The sequence below is a fragment of the Dermacentor variabilis genome, unplaced genomic scaffold (genome assembly GCF_050947875.1).
Source record: "Dermacentor variabilis isolate Ectoservices unplaced genomic scaffold, ASM5094787v1 scaffold_12, whole genome shotgun sequence".
NCBI lineage: Eukaryota > Metazoa > Arthropoda > Arachnida > Ixodida > Ixodidae > Dermacentor > Dermacentor variabilis.
Window position 1 is genome coordinate 34,897,780 of NW_027460280.1, and position 21,968 is coordinate 34,919,747.

Consider the following 21,968-nt stretch of genomic DNA (forward strand, 5'->3'; position numbering starts at 1 on the left):
ACATGGAACTGCGGGAAAGTATCTGTGGAGAAAAATTCGATATTTTTGTATTGAAATTTAGCGTTAAGAATTCAGGTCTTATGGTATATAATGAAAACAGTGAACAGGCAGTGTCAATACAGGGCCAGGATATACCTCAGATAAAAGAATACACAGCCTCGTTGTATGGATAAATGACAACAGATATATGGAAACACAGGAAAGCAGATGGGAAGAGAAATGCGGCCATAGTGAAATACAGAGCTCTATCTGGATAAAATAGGAACGAGATGCTCCAGGGTATGTGGATAGGTGTAATGGTTACAGGGTTTACATTTGGAAATGTGGTTGTTTGCTTGTAGTCAGAGATGCAATCACGACTCGATGGCAATCAAAAGTGAGTGGGACGCCTCGCATTGGACGCTCATGGGAAGACTACAAATTAAGCCGTACAGGGTGATATGGGCTGTGCAAGTTTTGAAGTGAGATTCAAAACAAGATTGATTTGCAAGAACGACTAAGGGATATGAAAGAAAGTAAATGGGTTGCGATCGTGTTCAAGTATTTGAACAGGAAAAATAATGACTCGTATAGGAGGAAAAGGACTAGAACTCTTACATGAAAGCATGCAACCGGTATGGTAAGTAACATGGAAAAAAAGAACGTTAAAGGCATAGTGAGAGAAACTAAGACAATCGCCTGAGTAATGTAAGGGAAACCGGCTATCAGTAACTACCTAAGAGGTAAAAACGAAATCAGGAAAGGAACATTTTATGATAACTCAGAGGGAAGCTCCTTACTTGTCGAAGCAAGATCAGGATGCCTTAGAACACGTACTTATAAAGCTAGGTACACCGCGTAAGAAGATGCATGTGCTTGGCTGCTGTAAAGCTGGGGAGACAACACGAACAACAACAACAACCGCAGCAGCAGCTAGGGAAACTATGGAACATGTTTTATTATAAAATGAAGATATCTACCCGGCTGTCGGTTAAGGCTCCGCTGGTGTCGTTGAAGCCCTTGAGTTCACGGATAGCAGCAGGAAAGTAAGCATGTCCGCAATAGAGCTTAGTAAAAGGCGATTGCAGGCTTAGTTGCAGAAAAGTAGGGCGACGACAAACAACGGAGGCGTACAAAAACAAAGTTCCAAGTAATGGCTGAGAAATCGTGATGCTGGGAACTTTTAGTCTGTAAAAAAAGTAATAAGATAGGAAAGGCATTCGGCAAAATAACAAAACGAGCATGGTGGCGCAACCTACCGCCCCGTTTCAAAGGGGACGCTCATAACTTCCATCCATCCATCCATGCATACATCACAATAAGTACCAATGTAACACAAAACAAATCAGAACAAAGATATAAATTCTTGGTGGCAGAGAACACCTGGTCAATACAACACAATTCATACTGAAAGGAGCAATATCGGAATATACAACGATGAAAGGTTCATAACATCATCGCCCGAGAAATCCGTACAGACAGTTAACCAGCGAAGCTGAAACGTGTGGCCCCGGGGTTTATCACTGGATTAATCCCGGCGGTTCATTAAATGACGGCTTGGTAGGCTGCCGGATTCTCGGTACGCAGCTGCTGCTTGCGCTCGGCTGCAAGAGCCTGTTCTTTTGCCCGGACTGCAGCATCCGCAAGGCATAGACGAGCTCGTTCCCGTTTCTGCGGCGTTGCTGATGAAAAGCTGCCTGCTCCTAAGGAGTGTGTATGACGCGTGGCCTACCTATTTCGGAGCCGGAGAGAAACTGCTGTGCGCGCGCTCGGTTGCGATGGAGAGCAACGACGTCACTACTGGCGCAGCTAATCCAACACCACCTAGATAGCACAAGGCCTTTTCACTCCGATCCATGACGCCATGTTACCTTACTTAACTGCCATAAAATCTAATTGGGATGCTCCCGAGTAGGCAACAGTGATTTTGACGTCAGCACTTTCATCACGCCAGCCATGCCAATGGAAATTTCGGGCCAGGTAGCGTGACGTCACGGATCGCAGTAAACAGGCCTTGTGCTATCTAAGTGGTGTTGGCTAATCGTGCGCCTCTGTTTGACTCTCTCTCTCTCTTTGTTGTTCGCGCATGCGCATGGGGTTGCCCCGCAGATGTTTTCGACGTATAGGTGACCGACAGAGGGACGGACGGATAAAGGGATGAATCGGCTAGCCATAAGCAGCTTCACTGTAAAAAACGAAGTCTTAGAGGGCTGGGTTGCTGACGTTGCTAATGTCGATATTCCTGATGGCTAATTTGTTCAGGATCATAGGCAACTGTAACCTGAGTAATTGGGAACCGTAGCCTGCTTTTTCAACTAATAACACCTAGTGTGGTTTGTTACATTGCGGATAGAGATATTCATCCAATTGCACTGTTGCTAAGCTAGAAATACTATTTAAAATTTTCCATAAGTCGGTTCTATAGGTGCGTAATAATCCGTGATTCTATAGATTAAAAATGGTCATAATTTTATTAATGTATATGTCCGACTGCATGCGTTCTTGGAATGCATTTTTGACCATGCAAAGGGCTCGTTTCTCAAGAACCGCTAATTATGGAAGATTAATTTGCGTCGTTGTACCTCAAATTAATCTAGCTGAAATGTGAAATGTGGAGTAGCTGAAATGTGAGCAATGTAAGGAACTGTACAACAAAAGCTTCGATCTGCGTATCGCTATGACGTAACGTAATTCTAATCACTGGAGAAGTTTTTTTGTGGTAATTGAGTTACGCGATCATTCCATTCCGTGCCTTCTGAAAACACCACTCCTAACGATTTGAACGACCTTACAACTTCATTTTTTTCTGAGTTACAGAATAAATAAGCAAGGTCATCATATTTCAGATTATTTGGACGAAAAAATATAGCTTTCGATTTTGCCGTATTCGACCAGATGCTAGTATTCCTAGCAGATCATTGGCATATCGTGTTTGATCTCTTAAATATGCATGAGGCTTACTCGTCAAATTAAATAAACCGTATTAGAATTGCGGAAGGTTGAAATTTGGGGCTTTGCGGTGAGCATGCGCCAATTAATTGTATCTATCATGCGTGTTTTTCTTTTCCTGTCTTTATTTGAACCAATTATTCAGAATGCAATGTATTTGTTTGTTTCTTTGTTTTCTTCAAACAGAGTAAAGGGTTATGTGATAGAAATCAGATGTCTTGGTTTCATTTGAATGCACAAAGTTTAAAAAGCGAGCACGAATCTGTCTGAATGCTTCTACACGAATTACAGCATGAATTTGATATTTTGTCGCTCTCGGAGACTTGGTTCCGCGACGAATACGATGTTGTATACATCTCGGGCTATAAGTGTTGTTTACTGTCCCGAAAAAATATTGATAATATTGATTGAATTTTTTTTATATAACTTCTGAGTTTCTTGTAATGCACGAGCACTATGAATCCCTCGTGATCAAGTGTGCCAACACTATATTTGAGGTTATTTACAGGCCTCCATCCGGTGTTGTATCCTCGTTATTAGATTTCATTGAATTGGATATCTGTACACACCTTGGCACTCCACTCCCTGTTACGGGCGAGTTTAATATTAACCTGCTCTCAATAGACCGGTCCAGACAAGCGTTTCTGGATGTTTTCTTTTCGTTTGGCTACGAAAATGTTATTAATGTTCCAACCAGGGTGACGAATAATTCTGAAAGCCTACTGACTTGTGTCTTACAACTCGACTAACTGGTTTATATTCGGGTGTCCTCATGTCTGACGTAAGCGATCACATGCCTATTCTCCTGTTTTTTACACGTGAAACGATAGTGTGCCGACAGCGCAAAAGTGACACACGCTTACAGTACAGATTGATAAAAAGAACACAATTGCTGATTTTAAAGCGTCAGCTAGCAAAGAGGAATGGTCCTAAATATACGCATCCTGTCAAAGCATTCAATCGCTTTCTCGGCATAATCAAATACCTTTATTACAAAGCTTTCTCTCTAATAGAAGCTAGTACAAGCAAGAAATGTAGGAAACCGTGGGTTGACACCGCGCTTCTAAAACGAATAAAGGATCGAGATAGACTCTTCGCTACTTTTATAAAGACAAGGCAACCAGAGTACTTAATGAAATACAAAAATGTGAGGAATAAATTAGGCTGTGATATAAAGCTGCCAAGGGAGAGGTATTATGACAATAAGTTTACTCACATTCTTAATGATCCAACAAAAGTTTGGAAACCATTGAATGTTCTGCTTCCGAACAGCGAACAAAATTCTGTTTTTGAGGTTGCGGACAAAGGCGTATCTTTCACAGGGACTGCACGGGCAGATAAGTTTAATCAGCATTTCTTACAATGTAGCGCGTCTGATGCGTTTCACGCTGATAGCCCAACTTATAGGTCTTATATTTCGTGTAGTATGAGCAGGTCGGTATTCCTTGCACCAACAGTTGAGGCTGAAATAAATGGCTCATTTCTGAAGTTAAATAATTCCACAGCATGTGTTGTGGATGACATAAAGGCAGAGCCAATAAAAGCTATGACGTTGCATATTTGTCAAGCACTGTCACACATGTGCAATTTAATTTTGTGTACTGAGGCATTCCCTGATGAATTAAAGATTGCACGGGTATTGGTAGTTTTTAAAGGGGCAGACAGGAATGACGTGAACAACTGGAGACCGATTTCGATTCTCCCAATCTTTTCAAATATAATAGAGCAGGTCATTAACGAAATAATATTAAATTCTGTACTAAAAATAATATTATACCAGAAAAGCAATATGGTTTCCGAAAACACCAATGTACTGAAACGGCATTGCTGCACGTTAAAGAGAAAATAATAAGTAACTTTGAGGACAAGTTGTACACAATCGGAATATTTCGTGACTTTAAAAAGGCATTCGATTCCATTAAACACGATCTCTTGTTGCAAAAGTTAAATAAGTAAGGCATTAGGTGAACTGCCCTTAACCTAATTAAAATTATTTAAACAACCGAATACAGCACACAGACCTTTGTCATTCCAATTCAGCAATGGGTGAAATCAAATACGGTGTTCCGCAGGGGTCCATCCTAGGGCCACTCCTTTTTTTATACATTAACGTCCTCACAAACGTGCCTCAAACAACTCACAAAACCATGTATGCTAACGACACTAACATCTTTTTTTCTGGTGGAAACCTGATTACTCTCGAACAGGAAACAAATATTTGGCTCAGTAATCTTTCATAGTGGCTTAGAGCAAATAAGTCGGAATTAAACACTAAAAAGACAAAATACATTATTTTTCGGCCTCGTAACAAGGGTATTGATGATAGCTTTTAGTACTACAATTCCGTGATGAAGTCATTATACGTTCTACGTCCCACAGGTTTCTTGGTGTTACGTTTGAATAAAATTTAAACTGGTCCAGTCATGTCCGCCGCATTAAAACCAGTATTGCAAGATCCATCGGTGTTATTAATGAATTAAAGCATCTATTACTTTCTAGATTAAAAAAAACAATTATACTACAGCCGATTGCGTTCGCGCCTCCAATAAAGTTTATCTGTCTGGTGTACCACAAAGAAAACCAACATCCATAGTTTACTAACCTTGCAGAAACGCAGATTAGAGTAATTGAGAATGCGCCATATAGAAGCCAGTCCACTCCGCTTTTCAAGAACTGCATTTTAACAATAGAAAACCTTAGTAACAAAAAAACAGCCACTGAATATTTAATGAGGTAAGACTCCATGAAAGCGCCTTTTTCAGAACATACCTTCCAAATGAATATAAATACAACACAAGCCACCTAACTTGCAACAAGGGCAATATCCGGACAAATTACGGCATGCAAAAGCAAGCGTTCATAGTTGCTGATTTTCTGAATCATCATCACATTGTCTTACTCACTATGATAAATGAATCACCGTCTATAAGTATTTTAAAAAAAAAAAGTGAACAAGTATTTGTTGTCGGTTCAGGTTTCACTGTTCATTCTTTTGTATACAAATTGCATTCAACATTTCTGTTACGTATTTCGTGTGCTTTCCATTTTTTGTGTATGTATCCACTTTGTGTACCATGCTTAACCTATGTGCTTGATTGTTTTGTGCACTCGGAACGGGTCGGGCAAGGGGACTGACACTTAATGAGGCATTCGTGCCTTTTTGTCAGACTCTTTGACAGAGATTCTCTGTATTTTTCTGTCAAAATAAACATTCAAACATTCAACATTTTTAATTTCATTTCGATCTGGTTTCGTTCCCTGTTCCGGCTGCTCACGTGACTTGATTGTTGTAAAAATTGTTCTGCTTCTAATAAACTTCTGATTTGCAAGTCCAGTGTCTGCATGTCACACCGCGTGTTTTCTTTCCTGTTTTTTTTTTTCGCCCGTGTCTCTGTTAGTGCTCTGTTGCTTGAGACGTCTTTGTGACAACAAGCAAGTGTTCCAGGGGAATAACTGAACTTCTGCGTTTCATATGATTGCGCACTAAGGTGCATATTCGATCGTCCTCGTTTCAGCGAAAACGTTGAAAAATTCAGCTGGAGCCGTGCATAGCTACGGTTACACGGCGGACGTTATAGACCCAGACGAACTTTTTTTGTTTCGTGTTCTACTGTTTTCTCTTTATAGCCCAAGCGAGCAAAAAAAGTATTTTACAATCACCAGACGTTCGGAATCTGCAAAGTAGCGTGATTCAATTGTAGAATTAAGAAGAGTAGCCCATTCTCATCATAGTTGGAGTCCTGAATATGGCCGCTATCTTTGTTCCTCTTATACGCAGCGTGTTGTTTTTAAAGATATCTAGTAGGGCGGCGGTGTTATCGTTAGCGTACCAATTCCATCACTGCTGCTGACGCAGGGCAGAGATGGTGAAGCGCGCCGTAATACTACGCGAAGTATCCATGTCGGGAACTGACAGGCATGCACAAGGTGTATTTAATGTCTGCATCAGAGTCTTCTTTTTTTTCTTTTTTAAGACCGCCACTCTTAGATGCCCGTTCCTGTGAGCGTCGTCGTCGTACCTCGCAACCGAGCGAACGAGCACAGCCACGGATGAAAGCGAACACGGAGCGCTGCGGGAGATCAAAGACGGCAATAGGGGGGGGGGAGGGGAGCGCAAGGAGGAAAGCGGAGGAGGAGGGTGCAGCTGAAGCATGAGGTGGAAAGCGAAGGAAGGGATGTGGCGAAAGCGTGAGAAGCGTTGTGCCGCTCAAGAGCGCCGTGCGGCGACGGTGGCTACGACATGGCGCCCGAGTAGCGCGCGTCGTCTGTATGGAAACAAAGCGCTGCATGAGCGGAGGTCTGTCGGCGGCTGCTGCTGCTGTGAACTGCGCCCACGCTTCACCCACGCGCTGCCACTCGCGATCTCCCGATTAGTGAGGCAGACACGCCACACTCCGCTCCGCTTGCAACGTGCCACACGAGCCAGATTGTCCGCACCAGCCAATATATAGCGAAATCGAAGCATGTATAGAGCTGCGCTTAAATTCCGCATTCCGCATGTCGGTGAATTTTTTTTCTGGCAGGTATAGATGCATGAATTGCGTTCTAAAGAAATATTGCACTCTCTGTAAAACACTAATACAAATTCCCATTTGCTATTGTTCACTGCAGAACATGCGCATACTATAATGTGAATACAGTAGAATCCCTTTCAATGTTAGTTACGCGGATTGTGATAAAGTAAAACATGGTCCCTGCAGGTAAAGGTGCGCAATTTCAGAAATTTCAAAGCTTTGTTTTTAGTTTTCTGAGCCCTCATTTGGCCAGTCGTCAAAAATTTTGACGCTACGATAATATTTGTGGGTTTTCCTTTCGCTTTGGCACTGATTTAATCGACCTTCGTTACCTTTAAGTCGGCGGGAAAAGGTTTCGATTCTATCGCCGAGTTTCGTCGTGCGGGCACAGCGACAGCGCGCGCGCTTTGCCAAGACAGGAGCAGGCAGGAGTTGAGGCGCGAGTGAGAGATGAGGCGTCACTTACCAACGTGATCGAAAAAACGAGCCTAATGCGGTTTGACGTTCGTCTACTTACTTTACTCTCCCCGAACACTAACGGGCTCTGGAGACGCTAAAGAGACAGAGCGCGGCGAGGTGTGGCGAGAAGGCTCGTCGCTTCATTCCGCACAGACAGCAACGGAAGCGGCTCGGCACGTCGTCGTCCCATTAGGAAGCCTAGAAAGCGAGACCCGCGCGACATGTTTGATTGGTCTTCAAGGCGAGAAGGGGACCGCGAGGAGGGGGTGCGCGCTCAAACGACGGCAGCGGCGACGGCGCTGATTTTAAAATCGATCAGACCAGTACGCGAGTCCCGTTAGAATGCGTGGCCTCAGGAATTCGACGTAGGAAATAAAACGAGTAAGAGTGCGGGGCAGCCGCGCACGCGCACCCACAGCCGGTGTGGGGAAGGAGGATGGGAGAGGGCGCTAAGGACGTTGCTATTAGTAAACACATTACCAAGTGGAATCGTTAAGCCCTTAGCGTAGCGCGCGCAGCAGCGCCGGCGCGCTGCGCCAGAAATCGCGCCGCCACGACGGGTCGGGTGGAAGGAGGGCGTCTCAGGTGACGTAATTGAGTCGCAGCCTGCCCCGGGACGAGGCCCCTAATGGGCTCTTAAGATTCCCCTCGCCGCCAGAAGGGAGCTCGGCGTAGGTCATGTTGACGAACACGTCAGCGCAGTTTTGAAGAGCGGGCGGGATTTGAGAAGTAGGCACGAAAAAAAAAAAAACTAAAAGGAAAATGATTACGGGCGACTTGTGCGCCTCCCAAACGAGCCGAAAAGCGCTTACGCGCGCTCCTCCGACGACTGTAATCGTGAGCTTATGATCGTAGCGCCGTAGGCAAAAAATCTGATGGAGAGAGTCGCGTGCTAACGGCGGCCGAAATCTTGCCCAGAGATTAGGGTGCGCATGAGGCTAACACCGAAGCTATAAAATATGACGGGCGGCACGAGCTGCGGCAATACTTAGCGCCTGTTAGCGACAAGCCTTGCCTTTAGCTGTGTTTTATGCGCAGCCATTCTATTGGCGGCAAAACTTCGTAACAGCATTAGCCTGCTTCCTTTCTTGACTTTCTTATTCTTGTTTCACACGAATACTATCTTGAATAATTTCTGCATATAACTTAGGAATAATCGATGCCGCAACATTTTGCTCCCTACGTTGTATATAAATATTATCTGTACGTAGGTGTTTTCCTACCCTGCACCACAGTTAGCCAAGCGTCCTACTTACTAGAAGGGTTTTTGAATTTTTCTCAGTGTATAATAGTTCCTGCATGTCTGCTCGTGCCGTAAGAGAGTCAATGAGTGGGCGAGCGAGTGGATGAGTGAGTTTAACACCATGATCTTGCGCAGGGCAAAAGAAAGTCAGTGTGAGCATGTACTTCTGTGCGGTGCTGAACGATCTATGGCACTTTAAATTATGGGCAGATAGCAAGTGCTTTAGAACACTTCCATTAGTGTTCTCCTTACTTACTCCTTACATCCTTACTTAGTTATCTCCCTGGATTCGTTACTTCGTCGGCCGTCGGGGTATGCTCCGTATCGCAGCCAGCGGCGTCGTCAGCAGGTGTTCACCATAACGTCTTGCACACACACATATACACAAGACGACGCGTCTAATTACGGAAGGTCACAACCATCATGCACGAAATCTTAAAAATATGCAAATACCACATAGCTGGATAGAACCAAGGCAATGTTGTTTGCCGTCGCATGGAGGTGTGCTTCGAGCGGCCAGCTGAGGGGCAATTTAGCATGTATTCGCGGGCTTCTTTCACGCCCGGAAAAATACTTTTATGTAACACGTATTGAGCAGCAGAAAGCTGCATCGGGAGTTTTTCATGATGCTCTACAATTTTCTCACTGACACTTTTCATCTAATTATAATATATGAGAAGTTGTTTAACTAATTAAATCTAGTTATACAATTAGGCGGAATGCAAAAAAATTGTTTGACTATCTCCAAGTGACGGCAAACAACATTGCTTAATTCTGTTTTGTCCAGGTACGTGCCATTTGCATTTATTTAAACCTTGACGTAGTAGTTCTGCGGAAACCCGCAAGGTGGAGAGAAGTAATGAATAAAGGGAAAATCAGACATCCACCCGTTCGTAGCAATTGCTGCAAAGGAAACCCATACGGGTTCCTCGAAAGAAAACGCCTCATTGTTGAAGAAAAATCCGTCCTGGTCCGGGACTCGAATCCGGGACCACCGCCTTTCCGGGGCAGCCGCTCTACCATCTGAGCTAACCAGGCGGCTAGCAGATGGCAGGGCGAAGTCGAATTTGTCGACAACACGAAGCAAAGGCAAGTGTTTGACGTAGTAGTTCTGCGGAAACCCGCAAGGTGGAGAGAAGTAATGAATAAAGGGAAAATCAGACATCCACCCGGGTGGATGTCTGATTTTCCCTTTATTCATTATTTAAATCTTGGTGCACGATACTTACGACATCCTGTATAAATTAGCATTGTGCGTTCTACGCCAGCTGGCGTTATTTCATGCAAAGCATTTCATGCAAGGCACCTTGCAGTCGGTCAATTGGTAGATAGCTCCATTCTTCGATAATAAAACAAGGAAGGAAGGAAAAAGTGGAGAAGGAAAGGCAGGGAGGTTAACCAATTTAGCTCAACCGGTTTGCTACCCTACACATGGGAGCGGGATGGGAAGGATGAAAGATGGGGAGTAGGGAGAGAAAGAGAGAGAGCACACAGCACACACGTCGTCAGTTACCGTCCGTCACTCTTACTTGGTACCTGAGATCACTGTCACAGCCGCTTGTCCAAGCCTGTCTCTTTCAAAAACCGAAGTAGTCGTCGCTTTCAGCGGCGATGTCTTCTGTCGGCGACATGTAAAAATAGTTTCAACTGACAATGGTTTATTGTCAAGGTGCGCTAGAACGGACGCCAGGGACTGTCTCTGAACATTATACTCAGGACAGTCGCACAGAACGTGTTCTAGCGTGTCCTCGCAAAGAGAGGCATTTGCAGAGAGCGTTGTCGGTCATTCCAATGCAAAAGGAGTAAGATTTCGTGAATTCCACCCCTAGCCATAAGCGATAAAGCAGAGTGGCCTGTCTTCGGCGCAGTCCAGTTGGCATACAGAGATGCATCAAAGAGGACAGGTGGTATTGACGATTGCTCCGGTTGGTCTGGCTGCTTGGTGTGCACCATAGAGAGAGCGTTATCTCCTAGGCAAGCACGCGAAGTCTGCTGGCTGCGTCGGACCGTGAAAGTGGTATGGCCTCTTCTTTTGTGTTTTCACTACCTTCAGACACCACCTTCAGACAGGCACCAAGCATCATTCTCTAAAACTATCGTCAAGTACAATGACAAACCTTCAGACAGGCACGAAGCATCATTCTCTAAAACTATCGTGAAGTACAACGACTAACTTCCCTTGGGCTTCACCGCTGCATCTAAACCATCGATACCCCCCTGGTGTCTTATCAGCCCCACAGTACATCTCAGTGTACCAGGAATCGGAAAAAAAGTGTGAGCTGTCGTCGCCTGTGCTGAAACAACTGTCTCTGCTTGTTCTGCACGAGAGGTATGCGGACAGTGTACATATTTATACTGATGGTTCCACAAACATCCAGTGTAAGTCCGGTGTTGTGGTTGTCCCAGCAAGAGCTATTACCATCAGCTTTAGGAGTGACCACCCAACGACATCGACATCTGCGGAACTAGCTGCTCTTCGCGCTGCACTTTGTTTTGTCAATCGGGAACCACCTCGGCAATGGTCAATCTTCAGTGACTCAAAGCCACCCCTACAATCTGTGCTATCAGCTCTGGGTCGCGTGCCATACGAACAGCTCGTATTCGATATTAGATGCCTACTCCATACATCACACGAGAAAGGACACCACGTGACGTTTCAGTGGCTGCGAAGTCACGGCGGCGTCATAGGAAACGAAGACGCCGATAATGCCTTTCGGGCAGTTCTTGAAGATAATAAAACAAAAATTACTATTTCGCCCGAAAGGCGAAGCATCAATTACGACAGCAAATTAGTAGGCCCTTATACGAGGTAACGATAGTAGTTTTATCACCCGTATAAATTTAGAAACATTCGCTTACTAACTGAATTAACAAGCATGGCGTCAGCGCGCACAGGGAAACATGAACACACCAGACTCGATGAACGCGGAGACTCGCTGACAAAACGCTGGCGTGAGCGAGCCCGGCAGCAGCAGCAAGCGCAGTGACCTTCATGCTTTCTATCGCTCCAACGCTAACAGCTGCGAGAAAACAGCACGCACAAAGGTATGAGCCGTCTGCCGATCGCTTTCAAGATACGGCACGCGCGACCGCGCGCCGCCGCGAAAAGTACATAGTTGGCGGAGTAGAAGCCGCCCTCCCTCGCAAGCTAAAACCTCTTATGCTATCTTCGACTGGTCGTTTCTGAGCACTCTGGAGCGCTCTCGCGAGCGGCGTTGTCTTCGGCTGGTTGAAAGAGGGTGCGCGCCCTGCGTTCGGCTGGTTCTTCTCGATTGCTCTCCTCTATGTTGGAGCGCTCTGAGGCGCTCCGAGGCCTGTCGTCGGAGCAGTCATCGAGATTGAAACGTCATCGCAGCGCCGCGTCGCTGCTGTTGGCGACGGCCCACCGTAACCTTGGCAACCTAGGCCACTGCATGCTGGCGTCTCGACGAACCTTCGTCCCGCCGGCACGTCCGCCGGTTTTTCGGGCAGCGCCGGGAGCTTTGGATAGGCGAAACATCGGACGTTGGCAGTATAGTCACGTGGTTTCGCATCAGCAATTTCCTCCTCCGAGAGCGAGTCGCACGTTCGGCTTGCACGCTTGTCCCCTACCTTTGAGCTCAGGAAACAACCGATCTACCCGACTCTGCTTCGGGGCATACAGGGGACCAGTCGAAGATACCATAAAACTTCGTAAAGTAGCGGCACACTTTGAAGAATGCTGCCTCCTCCTCGTGCGCTCTGGCCGAGGCCGAAGTCGCGTCGCTATTGGCCTACTAGCATCACATGGGCCCTCGCGCCGTGCTTAAGCGCAATTTTTGCTCGAGAAGCGTCTACGGAGTGGCGAGGAGCGCATGCTCGCGCCATTCCTGCGCTCGAGCGGTGTAGGTGGCGCAGCCGTCGAGGAGGGAGCGCGAAAGAGAGGAGAAACGTGGAGGAGTGAAGGCGGAGGAGGAGAGTGTCGCTACTTCACGAAGTTTAAAAGGCTTTATCGCAAGCTGCCTCCTCACTTTCCTCCGTTACGCGCGCGAGCTTGAGCCGCGATCATCAGTAGCCCTTGCACCCGGTCGCGAAATACGCAGTTGCCGCAGGCGCCCAACGACATCCCCCCACGGCCTTTCGCCCGACGGAAGACAGCGCGTTTGCTCTCCGCTTTGTTTCTTCGCGCGCGCCAGATTGAGCTGCGATGCTGGCTGCCCTCGCGTGCGTTTTCACTCCCACATACGGCATACGGCGCCTCGATGGTGTTATCGCCTTTGTGGTTTATACAGAACATCACGGGGCGACGGCAAAAATGCGCCTGGACTGTCCACATAATTGGCAATAAAAATATTATGTTGATCCTACGCACAGTGAGAAGCGGCGAAAGCGAAGCTTTCATGATGCCAGCGCGCCGAATGGCGCATTATAACGAGAGACGAAGATTTCAGTGACGAACGCGTCCCTATGCCACCAAGGTGCACCTTGCAGAGTGAGCGAACGTTTAATGCAGCATAAGAACGTGTTGAATCAAAAGACGTGGCGTGCTTGACCTTGTGAGAACGTGCCAAAGCACCGCGGTATGCAGGGTCTCCAAGCTAACTTTATCTAAGCTTTAAAAATATACTGGATAACTCTAGGAGTACGCACCGGAATGCAAGTCAGAGGCTACTTTACAGGGTAAGTCACACTATTTTTGTTTTCTGTTTAATTGCATAATTAGTCAGGAATTATCAGCGCCTTCGTAAGTTTTAACTTTAGGGCATAACTTCCAATGAGAAATTTGTAGAACGCCCTAGGAAAAATATATTTAGCAGCGTCGAACATCCTACTTTTTACGTAAGCATTTTTTCTGCGTCCTAAACAAAGCCCACGAAGTACGAAAAAAAAGCACGTGACATGTTCGCTTGCGCGACCCGATTGCAGTGTTCTCGAACGTATCACGTATGGACGAACAGCGCATGCTGGCGTTTAACAAGTGACAGGGCAGTGGCGCAGGCGTTGATTGCGCGATTTACTTCACTGATCTGCTTCCTTCGCGGAGGTTCTGGAAATTGATAAATAGATCATCCAACTCACCAGGCTAAATGTGCTGTTCGTTCATACGCGGCACGTTTGAGAGCACTGCAATCGCTGCGCGTAAGGAAGTCTGATGGTGCCTTTTTTCATATTTCGCGACCTTTCTTTAGGTCGAGAAAGATGATTACGTAACAAGTAGGAAGTTGGGAAACTGATGAATTAGATGTTTCCTAGGGGAGCGCTCTACAACTTTATTATTGAAAGTTCCGCCCTACAGTTAATACTTGCGTCGTTTGATAGTTAATTATTCTTCAGTATTTGTGCAATTGAGCAGAATACGAACAGTATTGTGACTTGCTCCCTACAATAGCCAAAAACATACATTTGGTAGCGTCCTTATAGAGTTATTTCGCATATTTTTAAAATATTGGCTAACATTAATTGGGACATCCTTTATGCGATGAGAGACTCGGGGTGGTGACGAATGCGTCCCGTAACTTCTGTCTTCTTCGTCAGCTATAGAACATGCGCTCTCACTTTTAAATGCGTAAGCATTTCTATGTCGACTCGCTGAGGAAAACCGTCGCTAACGCGTGACGCCCAGAAGCCGAGTGTCTTAAGGGTCTTTCACATGTCGCAATTTCAGTCGGCGACACAGCGAATTCCGTCGCTCAGCGACCGCCGCGACGTCGTGGGCTCTCCGCGACTGGATCCCAAGTTGGTCGCGCCGTTGGCGCCGTCGCCGAGTCGCAGCGATCGGCGCGACGTGTGACGAAACAAAGCGCCGTCAAAATAGGCGCTTTCCTGTTTTACCGCGCGTTGGTAGCTCTGTGGAGCAATGTCGCGCGCCAGTTTTAGCTATCTTTTAATAGGGCGTACACACCAGCGTTTGCGGCTTAGGAGCTTCATAACCATTTTCCTTTTCTTCCGCTTACACGATTCGTTTAAGAGGAGAAGCTGCACGCTATCCAGGTCGGGAGAAGGACGCCGCTTCAACATAAGTCACGTATCCACTCGATCGCCACCGTCGTCAATCTTTTCATCGCTACAAAATGTGACAGCTACTTATACATGCACACTCAACAGTAGCTTGTTCTTCTGCAAAAGCAAATACTCATCCAGGAAAAAAGTTGTGGCTTCCATAGTAACAACGAAACTAGAGCGTGCTAAACGGAACCACCCCACTGTCGCCGCACAAGCCGCACGCTCATACTTTCGGTGTTGTGTAGCGTCTCACTCACCGCATCTGCAAGCTGTCGTAAAGTCTCCACGCTTTTAAACGTTAAAAAATGGTGTACTTATTCTATTAACGAATAATAATAGGAAAATTCGAATATTTGACTAGTTTCCATGTTGTTTTTATTTAACGATGCAGGCAGCAACCTTGGAAATCGCTGCGACGGAAATCGCGCTGCCGCAAACGCGTGTGAAAGCTATCAGCGAAAATCGCTCTGCGACGTGCGCTGGAGCACGATTTGTTTTCGCCCCAATCGCGTCATGTGAAACAGCCGTTACTTGCAAGGCGTTAAACACACACGCTTGCAGAAAGCGAATATACCTGAACCATATCAATTTGTTGAACCGCGTTGTCTGTCTTTTCGCGCAACATAGGCAGATAAGCAGTCACTGTGTTGATAAGAATAATAAGGCTGATGAGGGGTTATATGGGTCTGACCGCGGTTTACAATAATTTGACATGAACGGATAAGGTTCTAAAGGGCGATAAGGGCTTGTAATCGTGGAAAGAATTCTTAAATGTTGATAAGGACTGCGAAGTGTTGATATGGGTCAGATCAAGTACGATATAGTTGATAAAAAGCGATAATGGTTGGATCATGTCCGTTAAGTTGATAAGGACAGATAAAAGACCGATAAGGGTACTTACTTACTTGTTTGCTTACTTTACTTTATTTGCTTACTTTTACTTGCTTAAATTTACTTACTTGACTTACTCACTTAATTACTTTACATACTTGCACTAATTACTAACTTGCTTGCTTCCTTGCTCGCTCACTCACTCACTCACTCACTCGCTCACTCACTCACTCACTCACTCACTCACTCACTCACTCACTCACTCACTCACTCACTCACTCACTCACTCACTCACTCACTCACTCACTCACTCACTCACTCACTTTACTTACTTACTTACTTACTTACTTACTTACTTACTTACTTTCTTAAGGTTAACTTTCAATGCATTGTGTAGCAATGTGTACCCACGCCCCTGAAACCTCTATTTTATATTCCAGCCTCAAACTATTTGAAATTGTTGTGACGATGAAAACGGAGATAAGTATCAGATTCCAGAGCGCGCGCTCCGTTAAAACCGCTTTGTGCCTACCATCGACCGATAACCAGCTTGTCTACCTGAAGATTAAACACCGGACAAAAGTTTTGAAGGCAGGGCGGTATAAGTGGACAAAAAGACAAAACAAAAATAACAGGATTAAGCACGTGCTTAATCACTTAGCCTCACAGTGTATTATTATTTTTTTACCGATACCAGTGAAACGCAGGCCCAATAACATTATATTGTAGCGTAGAAAGTACTGGCTGCCTGGAAGCAGGGAGCGGAAAATACATGTTCCAGCGCGTAAGCAAAATGTAAAGGGGCGCAGAGACAAAATTACGACAGAAAAGGTAGAGCGCTGGTAGAGCGTTTGAGAGGCAGCGGCAGTGCGGTCGAATCGTCGAAGGGTTAAGGAGGCGGGGGAAGAGGGGGGGGGGGTAGGAAGGTGAGAAAAAACATCGCTTACTTGTCGGCCACTGTTATGCTTGGGATTGCGTGTGTATGTTAATCTATCGAAAACTATAAGGGTGATCCTGCTTCTTCACTTCAAAAGAAGCCTACACGTACCTACTCTTTGTGGCTGAGTTTACACGTTTCTGCCAAGACAGCTGTATCGCACTGATAGTTAGAAGACAATACACCAACGATTTAACGCCAAACAATTCGTAGCCGAAGAAATACGTTCAGTTGAAGGCATGGAGCACAAGTTCTGAGCCGTACTAATTGTTCCCATGCCAGATATCACGCTACGTCGTCCGCCTCGCCGCAAACCTCCCTCACGGATGCCCGTTCTAACCGGCCACCCGAGCAGGAAAGAGAAAAGGGTGCAGCATTTCTTCCTTTACCTTTTGTTTCTTCCCCTCACAGACTCGGAACAACAACGGGGCGCAGCGAGCCGTCGTCTGAGCACTCCGTTGCCGGCCCATTTCCCATCTCACTGTCGGTTGGTCAGCGCGCAGGTCTTTGCTGCCGATGCAGGCGCCACTTCTTTTCTACTTTTCAATGATTTCCATCGTTGCTTTCAAAAGGCGATTCGTTCGCTCGCTCGCTGCCCAGTGAGCTCGCGCACAAACTGCATGCCCTCCAGACGCTTCTCCTTGTCATCTCGCTCGCTTCGCATTCGCTGGAGTAGAAAAAGGAAAAATAAGAATGGGGCAGCGCAGATGCCGAAGAAAAAAAAAATATTTCGGGCAAGCCAACTGGGCAAGGAATCTTGGGAAAACGGGACGCCGGCGGTTCTTCCCCTTCTGCACATGCTGGCGCTTTTGTTCCGCTCCGCCTTCGTTTCTGGAGCTCGTGGAATACGGGCGCACAAAGAGAGAGAGAGAGAGAGAGAGAAAGCGGTGGTGATGAGGAAGACGACGACAACAAGCATGGCGTAAAAAGATGGACTCTTCTCCGCAATGATGGATGTGGGCGCGGCAAGGATGCGAATCGACCTCTGCGCCGGAGCGCAGTCCTCTTTGTTCCGTTTGCTCATTGCCGCGCGCCTGGAGGCCGAAAATTTGCAGCGGCGAGCGCGGAACAGTCCGAGCTCCGGCCGCGCTCTCCTCTTTTGACAATGGGCCGGAACCGTGCGGACCGCGCCGGCGCCGCCGCGTCTGTTGGTCGCCCCTCGTTGCGCCAGCTTGCTGCACCTCCATCGTGCATGGATGCGCAGTCGAAGAGAACGACCGGCCAGGCGGAGCAGCAACGCGACCCCGCGCGCAGGAGACGTTAACCGGTTCGCAATCGCTTCTTTCTGGTTTTGCGCTTGGTATAGCTGCACGCAACGACGAAGGGCCAACTTATCGAGAGGACAAAGTATACAAAAAGAAGAGGAGAAACCTTTAGGTCTGTCCTCCGTTCTTTCTTCACACACACACTGAAAATTAAGAAAGATGAAAAGGGATTTTGCCGGATACTTCTTTTATTTCGTACACTTGCTGTCTAAGAGCGGCAAAAGGAACAATCGAAATCATTCGGGCGTAGGTAGAGCCCGATGTCGACTTTAAACTCGAGCCAAGTGGTTCTCCCCTTTCGTTGGTGGAGTGCGTTGAATCGTATTTTTCACTGCACAACCTTGTATCGAGTCTAGCCTTCAGAACAACAGGAAATTGCGGAAATTGGTTTAAGGTTTAGTTCATGGGACAGTGCAGTGGAGGTTGGTGTAGGCGTCACGAGAAACACGACGCTGAACTAACAAAGGAACTCTGACTGCGAATAAAAATAAAACGTTTTCGAGCGCAGCTCCTTGGCGCCCGTTCCTGCGGCGAGCGTCGACGTTGTCCCTCGTAACCGAGCGAACGAACACAGCGAAGGACGAAAGCGAACGCGAAGCGCAGCGGCAGATGAAAGACGTCGATAGCGAAGGGAGCGCGAGGAGGAAATCTGAGGAGGTGGGTGTAGAGGAACCGTGAGCCGGAAATCGGAGGAAAAGGGTACGGGGCAAGCGTGATAACAAAAGCGTAGTGCCGCGCAAGACGGACTTTGCGCTGACGATAGCCACGAGATGGCGCCAGAGTAGCGCGCGTCAGCTGTATGGAGACAAAGCGCTGCATGAGCGCGGGTCTCTCTGCGGCGGCTCCTGTCAAGCGCGCCCACGCGTCACCCACGCGCCGCCTCTCGCAATCTCCCTACTAGCGAGGCAGTCGCGCCACACATCGCTCCGTTTGCAACGTGCCGCAGGAGGCGGATTGCCTGCGCCAGCCAGTTTATCGCGAAATGAAAACTCGTATACAGCTGCGCTAAAATTTCGCATTATGGAGTATGGTAATGGTCGGTGAATTTTTTTTCTTTTTGTCATTTTTTACAATAAACCTTTAATTATTACTTGAGCGCCGTTTCTCACTTCCTCGAACCCCATTTTTTGCACTGTTCTCAATCACGCTTCTGGGCTGCAGTCGTTGAAGTCTCTGGCCGCGGTTGCAATGTATTTCAATGAAAGCTGTGGTAAGGCACACTGGTAAGTCTTTAATACCTTCAGAAGTGATTGAACACTTGTTTGTCTTGAATAAAATAAACTATACTTGAAATGTATTATAATTAATATTTGTTGCGATTACGGTTGACAATGCGGGGTGCCTGCATTTTGCTGTATTTAAGCATATCTCTAAAGGTCACGTTAAGCGAGGGGCGAGGAGTGTCTGCTAGCCAGTGTTATTTACCTTTTTTTTTTCGCTTTTACGATGAAAAAGGCGATGCGAATGATTGTGCAAACAGTGCCGCCAACGTAGGCCACTCATTGAGAAATATAGCCGTCCGAATAGCGATAAACGGAAGCCGTTGCTGGAGGTCTAATCTCTAAAGACTACTCACATGTGCACCCACAAGCATCATGACCTGGAATTGAGTGGAGAAATGTGGTGCGCAGCAGGCACAAGATCTCTGACGTAGAATGCAGAATTCCAAGATGTCGTATGGCAAATATCAGAGCCCATTACTTCTCGACTAAGTTGCGTATAATTCATCAAAACACGCGGCTTTGTGCGTTACTCTTTCTTGAAAGGACCTGCTGCATGAGAGCACTGCGCTGACTTTACGAAGCTGGGTGGTTTTCTTTGCGTCACTTTCAATTAGATCACGTCAGACGTTGGCTTTATTCCGTCGTATGCAGTTAGCCGCAAATAAATGATGGCGCATGGTTTAGTGCAGTTACTTGTGACCAGCAGAGGCGAGTAGGTTCCGGTGTCTTCAAGACAACTGGGGCGCGTTGCATTGCATCTGCCGTCAATGTGAATCTGGCTAATATAGCTAAGTGCACGATAGACTTTAATGCAAAAGATGATGTTCGTATTAACCAGCATCCATGGAGTATAGCGGCTAGATGGAGAGCTAGAGTTGAAAAAAAATTCTCTACAAGGAAGCAAACAAGTAAGGAAACAAACAAACAAACAAACACATAAAGAAACAAACAAACAAAAACTAAATTCGCATACAAAATGTAATAGCTGTAGTTTATATTGTTTGTGTTTGTCTCAATGATCATATTTAAGTTGGTTCTTCACGCCTCGTTCATATTGAGCAGTTACAAAAAAAGCGAGAGGGAGAGAACGAGATTTCTATCTAACGAGGAAAAGCAGAGAAATTAACCAGGATTGATCCAGTTTCGCTAACATACACTGTGGGGAAGCCATGACATTTTCTGCGCAAGTAAGCGGATGCTACACCTAATGTTTTACGGAAACTTTCTCCATACACTGAAGCCCCTGTGTGATTTATGGCATTGCAAAAATTCTTTATCTTCGTTGGGAGATATCCTATTGGCATCATCAAAAGCGCCTTATTAGATTAAAAATTTAGAGCAGGCGCTCAATTTGCCGATATCTCGCGTATAAATAGTGTTGAAACTGCTGAGATGGGGAGAGAGTGAGTGCATTTTAGACTTTCTGTGTACTAAGATTTCGGTCAACGCAGTAAGCCTACGTGCCACCGTTCTGTCGTTGTCTTTCGCAGCTTATATACAGGGCAACATCAACTTCATCGGGGAATGCCTTAGACTTCTGTTTACGGCTCTCACTGGAAGAACCAGATAACTTTTCATGGTGGCGGTACAGAACAGGTACAGAACAGGTGGCGGTACAGTTCGTTCCGTTATCGGAGGTAAAGAAAAAGGCGAAAATGGCCTTATACAATACCCCATACAACTGACTTTCCCCATATACCTGCGCCCCCAAACTCTCTCTCTCTCTCTCTCTCTCTCGTGCGAAACTGAATATGGACATTCTGCGTGAAACTGTCTGGTTTCCTCGATGTTTGCGTTGCATGTAGTCTCGTTTTGCGAGTTCGCTACGTGAAGTCATACAAGAATGATTTCACGCTGTACTACAAGCTTGCGGCTTGTCTCCCCTGCAGCGTCCAATCGGAGCCGATTCCAGGCGTTCTCGAGCGGCCTGCTGGTGGTGAACGGCGTGACGCGCAACGATGAGCGGCGCCGCTTCCGCTGCGTCGTCAAGGACTCGCTCACCGGCGAGAAGGTCGAGAGCGGCATCTGGGGAAAGTTCGTCGTCACCGGTAAGTGCATCTCACACGCCACGCACGTCAGCCCGCGCACGCAACAGACCAACGCGCCGCTGTCGTCGAGCTCTTGACGAGAGGAATACTCTTCGCAGAAACCAAGCAGAAGTGGAAGGGAGAGTGAAAAAAGAAACGCACATACCTTCCGAGGTGCTACAGTCAAGACCATATAGCTCATTTTTTTTTTCTTTTTGAGTAACAGGGGAGGTGATCGAATGCCACTTATCACTGAACGGTTGGGATGTGGTACACACAGGATGCGGCGTGCGGTACGGGGTTGGTTTGACTGACTGAATATGGCTGGGAGTTTCATCAGGTGACAGGGACGAGACGGGCTGACAATAAGAGTGATTGTAGTTGAACGTCCCGAAGCTACGCTATGGCAAATGAGGGACACAGCCGCCGGAAGGACTGCACGAATAATTTCCATCCTTGGGGTTCGTTAAGCGCACCTGCACTCTGAACTTGGTGACGCTTACAAAGGCGATCCTGCCCGTGGCGGCTGCATTGTGATGGCGGCGAAATGCAGAACAAACTCGTGTGCTTCAACTTTGGT

The 21,968-nt window shown here is 46.6% G+C and overlaps 1 protein-coding gene across 1 annotated transcript in view; it reads left to right on the forward strand.

Annotated features, from left to right (window-relative positions):
• LOC142566232 (cell adhesion molecule Dscam1-like) overlaps nucleotides 1–21,968 on the forward strand; it is a 706,104-nt gene that overhangs the window by 437,008 nt on the left and 247,128 nt on the right. The window contains exon 4 of the mRNA XM_075677073.1: nucleotides 21,251–21,409. Coding sequence (XP_075533188.1) covers nucleotides 21,251–21,409 — 159 coding nt within the window. The remainder of the gene's footprint in view (nucleotides 1–21,250; nucleotides 21,410–21,968) is intronic.